General features: G+C 37.9%; 1 protein-coding gene across 1 annotated transcript in view; it reads left to right on the top strand.

The window, feature by feature from the left end:
* The window catches only part of zgc:174863 (CD276 antigen homolog), a 13,538-nt gene that overhangs the window by 3,839 nt on the left and 3,625 nt on the right, over positions 1–6,074 (top strand). The window contains exons 2-5 of the mRNA XM_014004838.1: positions 2,813–2,886; positions 2,978–3,325; positions 3,617–3,910; positions 5,455–5,568. Coding sequence (XP_013860292.1) covers positions 2,823–2,886; positions 2,978–3,325; positions 3,617–3,910; positions 5,455–5,568 — 820 coding nt within the window. The 5' untranslated portion in view covers positions 2,813–2,822. The remainder of the gene's footprint in view (positions 1–2,812; positions 2,887–2,977; positions 3,326–3,616; positions 3,911–5,454; positions 5,569–6,074) is intronic.

The following is a 6,074-nucleotide window of genomic DNA, read 5'->3' as shown; positions in this document are numbered from 1 at the left end:
AGATTAGACCCTTATTCTTTTCAAATTATTAATAAATAATAATCTGCAGTTTAACAGTTGCACTTGGTAAGACTTGTTGAAGTTAAAAAAATCTTTTCAGGTTAACAAGATTAATAATCCAACGTATTCTGATCTTGTTTAGTATATCAGTCTAAACTCAAGATCAAAAATACTTTTAGCTGATATAAGACTGTATAACTTGGTTAGAGGAACATTTTTCTGCTGTAAAACGATTGTCTGCTGCTCAAAAACACTATAAGCTTCACTTTAAACCTGATCAGGATCAGGCTAGTTTCAGAGCACTTGTTACCACAGAAACATAAGTGCTTCCCCTCCCATGCAAACGATTCAAGGCTTAATTAATTCAGGTTTACACCAAAATCCTGGCTTAATCCCTTATCCTAGATACGTGCAATAGGCCTCTGGTCAGACTGGTTTTACTGAAATTTCCATTACCGTTCACATCATGAGAAGAAAAATCATGAGCAAACCTGTTTTACATTTTCTAAAACTGACCAYGGAACAAATCCATACGAGTCTTTCCTGTTTTACAAGATACATTGTACTGAAAAACTGTTTATTGAGAGTTTTTTTGTATTTTTTTTGCGATTTTCTTTTCTTCTTTTTATTTTTTATATCTATAAAACTAAACAATCTCTTCCCTTTTTGTTCAGCCATGATGAACTGAAAGAGGATGTTTGTCAAGGAGAAGTTCAACAGTAGTGCAAAAAAAAAACTGTTCAACTTCTCCTTCGTCTTTTATTAATCCATGTTTTCACTGGTCTGCTTCAGCTACCAGGAGTTTAAGTCATTTATTACAACAGAATGTACAAATGAGCTACTTTGAATCTATAGACGTTTTCTTTTGGCACATCCTGCTTTTTTGCAACATTCTTACAAAGCAGAGCTGCAAAAACTGTGTTCATCAGGATCTGTTACTAAAAACCATTAATAAAGTAAGACTTTTCCATCGTTCTACTCKGTTAACCTTGAGTCTTTAGTGGGATGCTCGACTGTGCACTGATTCCTGTAAGCATTCCACCTTGTATGAAGAACTGTTGAGAGTTCAGCAACATCCAAAACAGAAGGATGAAAACAAGCGACTGCCTGTTTGTGCTTCTTGGAACATGAGAAATCTGGCCTCCGCATCAAAAAATGAGACCCCAAACACAGAAACTCATGTTTGTAAAGCTTCGGTCTCAGTTAGAGATTTCACGCTTCAGGAGATCTCTCTGGAGGAGGATTAATGAATTATAGCTGTTTGGGCCCTGTGATGGACTTGCGACCTGTCCAGGGTGTACCCTGCCCCTCGCACTGTGACTGCTGGATATGGGCACCAGTGACCCACGCAACCCTGAAAAGGAAGAAGTGTGTACAGAAAATGGATGGATGGATGGCTGTTTGGTGGGATATTATTTAGACCCGTTCACCTTTTAACATCGAAAGTGAATTCTTTCAAAGAAACACAATCCTTGCTAAATGTGAAGTTCGTCCTTCTGTTGTTAGTTAGTGGTTCTGTCAATATTTGGGTCAGTTTCGTAATACGATCTCGGCTCATTGGCGATTATTTACTGTCGCACAAAAACACACCTGGTTGAGTTTTATAAAAGCTGTTGAGAAGATGGAGCAGGTTAGAGACAGGTAACACAGATCCATTCTGGGGGAATTWTCAGTAACTATAATGTCTTTCTTCAAATATTTGACATTTGTTAGCTAAGTTTGTAATCAGTTTAAGTTAATGAATACGAACGTGTGAATTATTCACTTTTATCTTAGTTAAAGTGATGTTTGGGTTAGGTGGGGTTTTATGTAAAATTTATCTTAATTATCTTACCTGTTGTAGATGGCTTTTTGAATGACCTCAGGTTGGGGAAATGGTTCACTTCTGGATTGTTGTCATTTTAAAATCTGAACTCAAAAACAAAGCACCGGTTCACCACCTTGAATTTTGTAAAATGTGGTTATTTACATAAAATTGTGTGAATTCTAACAAGCACAAATAGCAGCAGCAGCTAGCTGTARCATTTCAGCCTGGTGTCATTCCCAACAGGAGTAACCGTGTGTTGCAAAATATAGGCGGGGTGAATAAAAGTCTTTRAATGAATTGTTACGTAATTTTGTTAGAGTCACTTTAAGACGGCAACCTCTTTGGAAATGGTTCCATTTAGATAAGTCTTTACTAGCCTGTTAGTATGGTCTGAGCAGACCCAYGCTCAAAAATAATTTTGTTTTACTATTAATAATAAAAATAAAATAATAATAAAACAGTGTCATTTCAACAGGCGGTACAGGAAGTGGTACCACTCGCTGTTTGCAAATAAACATAGAGTTCTGTAAAAAATATCCATGTGATTCAGAGGAGGTGTAAAGATAAAAATAGYAGCTATCACTTGAATCATAATGACATAAAACCATCTGAGGACAACAGCAATCTACTTTAGTGTTTGTTGCTTTCAGATTGTTTGTCTTCGTTCTTCCACCTCATCAATTAAGTTGTTCAAACAGCTTCAGTATCTWCAGTAAGAGATTATGGTTTGCAACTTTTACTGTGAACCATGTGTTAAAATGGCTGAATTATCATTTATTTCATCAGACTTTTTTTCATCAACTAAGCTTTTGTAATTAGCAGGAACTAATCGCCACCAAATTTTAAATATAACTTATGGTGAGATGTTTTTGAAAACCCAGTTATCTTAATCAGACGCTGTGCTGAGTTTGTGGTCRCTTCAAGGCCTTTGCACTTTGATTCAAAGATCACAGTGTGTGTGTAARCTAATCTGCTGCATTCAAATCATAAATCTTCTCATTTCAGGTATAAAGACATGGCCTTTCATGGTACCCTCTTACTTTGTGTCTTGCTCTGTGTACTTGCAAAAGATGTGCTATGTAAGTTCAAGTTTAAACTAAGTTTATGAACAGTCTAAGTAAGTCATAAGCCTTATATRAAACACCATTTATTTTCTTTTTTCTCTTACAGGTTTTGTGGACCTGGTATGTGGGAGAGGAACTGTTGGAGAACTCGGCCATCAGTCAATGCTCAACTGTATCATCAAACCCAAACCGGGCATAAAAGATGTTAATATCATTACTGTTGTTTGGAAGAAGATGAATGCCAATGAAACAACTGTGCTCTATTTCAAGACAAAWACACCATTTAAGCCGGAGTCAAGCTACAACTTTGCTGAACCGTCTTGGAAAGAGGACAACATGAATGTGTCCCTGCTCATCACCAGCACTAAGCTGGAAGACGAGGGAGAGTACAYGTGTGATGTTATTACAGACAGTGGTCGTGCTGAAAAGACAAAAACAAGACTTAATGTGACAGGTAAAGTTTGCTGATGAACCCTTTAAAAGGAGAATATTTCATTGCAAATAAATGTTAACATGGATCGAATTAAGTGGGGGGTTCCAGCTTTTTATTGTGCTTTCATTTTCAGTTTCACTGTGACACAATCAGTTAACAAAACATTAGCAGCCATTCTCTATTTCTGCTTTCCTGGCTTCTTATTTAACTTGTGCTTACTTGCCAAAGATAAAAGTATCCAATTCTTTCAGATACTTTAATGTTGTGTGATTGTTGACTCTGCAAATGTGTTTGTTTTATTGTTATTCACAGCCAAGTACAATGAACCAGTGGTAAGCCTCACCATGGAGAAAGACAATCCGCATGCAGTTTGTATAGCTCAGGGTGGCTACCCTGCAGGTAATCTCYACTGGTTTGATGGAAACGGAAATAATTGGACAAACAGCGCCRACTTCAAGGCAGAGAAGATGAAGGATGGTCTGTTTGAGCTCTCGAGCGAGTTGCCTTTGCTGCCAGGATCCACTTTCTCCGAGTACACCTGCGTTGTGTTAAATTCCAGTAGAGGCAAAGAACATGAGATTGTGTTCAAACCAGCTAAACCTGAAGGTAAATTTAACTGATCATCAAAAGCTAACACTTTCTACACATCAGTTTCAGGTACAGCTCCTATTTAAAAACACCTTGGTTAAAGATTGCTCAACCCAGGGTCAACTTTTGTGCATGTTTTTCTTGGCATCGTAGTAGTTTTTGTGGAGGTGGTACCTGCTAACAGAAACCATCAGACATGACAGGGTTAAAGCTGTTTTGGTCAAACTTTGAARAGTGCTGTTGCTCTTAATCTCATGCCATCTCGAGATTTCACGCGATCTGTTTTTGTGCAATCTGAGTGTGTTGTGAATCCCTTTAAGCAATGACCAAATTTAAGCTCAGTATTTGTAAACTGATCAAGTCATCCCAATTTCTGTGGTTTGTAAAGCTATTTGGATGTTGGGGTCATYGAGAATAGGGATGACTCCAAATATTAATCCCTTGTAGATGTCATTACTTTCTGAAAGCTTTATTAAAATCAGTTTTCTGATTCCATGAAATATTTTGCTATGAGACAGATAATAAATGACAGAGGTTTAAACGAATATCTTGCAACAACAGCTGGTTCACTACACCTTATAGACAAACACACACAATCAAAAAATCATCACGTGCCCTTTGCTTTTCAGCAGTGAACAATAACAATGGAGGCTTGTAAACGGAAAGAATGCATTTTCTCCACGTGGCTATGTATTGGCCTCATGATTAATGTAAATAAAATAATTAGGTCTCTAACTGCAAGATTTTAAGTTTGTAATTAAACAGGCTGCAACATGTTCCTGACATCTTTCAGTCAAACCTGTTAGCACAAAGATGAGACAAGGTGATGGTTCCAGATAAGACATCAACGGTTCAAGGAAAACCTGATTCAACAACTCAACAGCWATGTGATCTAAAATCACATAGATGAGTATCAGCTGTTCAGTCATGTTAAAACTGGAGCAATACTTGTTCAGATGTTGTCTTCTCCCAWATGTTTTTGTCCCTCATCACGGTGMGAAAAAAGGGAATTCAAAATGCCCTCCGTCCATCCATCCGTATTGTAAGCGTGATAACTTGAGGAATAGGTGAGGTATTGACCTCMGTTTTGGTGTGTGGCTGCATTTAAGCATGAAAAAGGTTACTTTCAAAGATAAAAACCCTTCTCAGGTGATTAGGGTGGCCAACGATGAATCTATGATGGCCAAGGCCACCAMTGGCCACCCYCCAGCCCCRCCCYGGCTCTGCCAGTGCACCAGGTGGTAAAACTCCTCCACCTGCCTGGCTTTGGACAAAAAATACCAACCTCTGTTCTTATACACAGTTTAACCCCTACTCATTTGAATATCTTGCACCAAAAACATTAAGGTTTATTTGCRTTCCTTGTTTAATTCCAGTCMAGAAAACCACTCATCTTGAAAATTATAAGCATTTAAAATTTGTCAATGACGGGGGATATGCCCCTTGTAAGACCCTAAAGGAACAGCAGCACAAGCATACCTTTTAACATTTACAGCTACATACTTGTTTTATGTCATTATTTGATGTGTTTGAGTATTAATTCTTCTCATATTGTTTTTTAGGAGAAATTGGTGAAAACGACTCTTCCATTTCCAAAATCCTTGCTCCGGTTGTGGTCATCGGATCGTTGATCGTGGGGTTGCTGCTGCTGTTGATTTACAGATGGCGATCGAACCGTAAGTTATTCTTTAACTTCTGGTCAAAATTTTTTTTTGTTTTACTTTTCATACACACAGCTTAAGTAGTGCTGTGCCAACATCTGAAAACATACAAAAACCCTAAAGATCATGGCTACGTTCACACTGCAGGTCTTAATGCTCAGTTCCGATTTTTTGAAAAAACCCGATCTTTTTGTGTGAACGTTCACTTTACATTTTAAATGTGACCTACATCAGACCCGTGTGTGAAAGCTACACAGCACTGATGTGACACGCATGCGCAGTAAAAGACGTGACGTCTCATCAGCCGGCTTGTTTGTTTATAGAGCTAGCATGGATGCTACATTTTGCACATCAAATCTGAAGTTGTTGTTTAATCAGAGCCGATTAAATAATTATCTGACCTGCTTCTTTAGTTCAGTGTTTATATCTGAACCTGCCTCTGACCGGGATGCTCCAGTGAAGCTTTTTTTTTTTAACGAAACTACGAGCTGGAAAAATGTATCGAACTTTAGGATCGATAC

This window comes from Austrofundulus limnaeus, unplaced genomic scaffold, assembly GCF_001266775.1.
Source record: "Austrofundulus limnaeus strain Quisiro unplaced genomic scaffold, Austrofundulus_limnaeus-1.0 Scaffold27, whole genome shotgun sequence".
NCBI lineage: Eukaryota > Metazoa > Chordata > Actinopteri > Cyprinodontiformes > Rivulidae > Austrofundulus > Austrofundulus limnaeus.
Note: the sequence above shows the minus strand (reverse complement) of the source record. Positions and strands in the feature narration are given on the sequence as shown.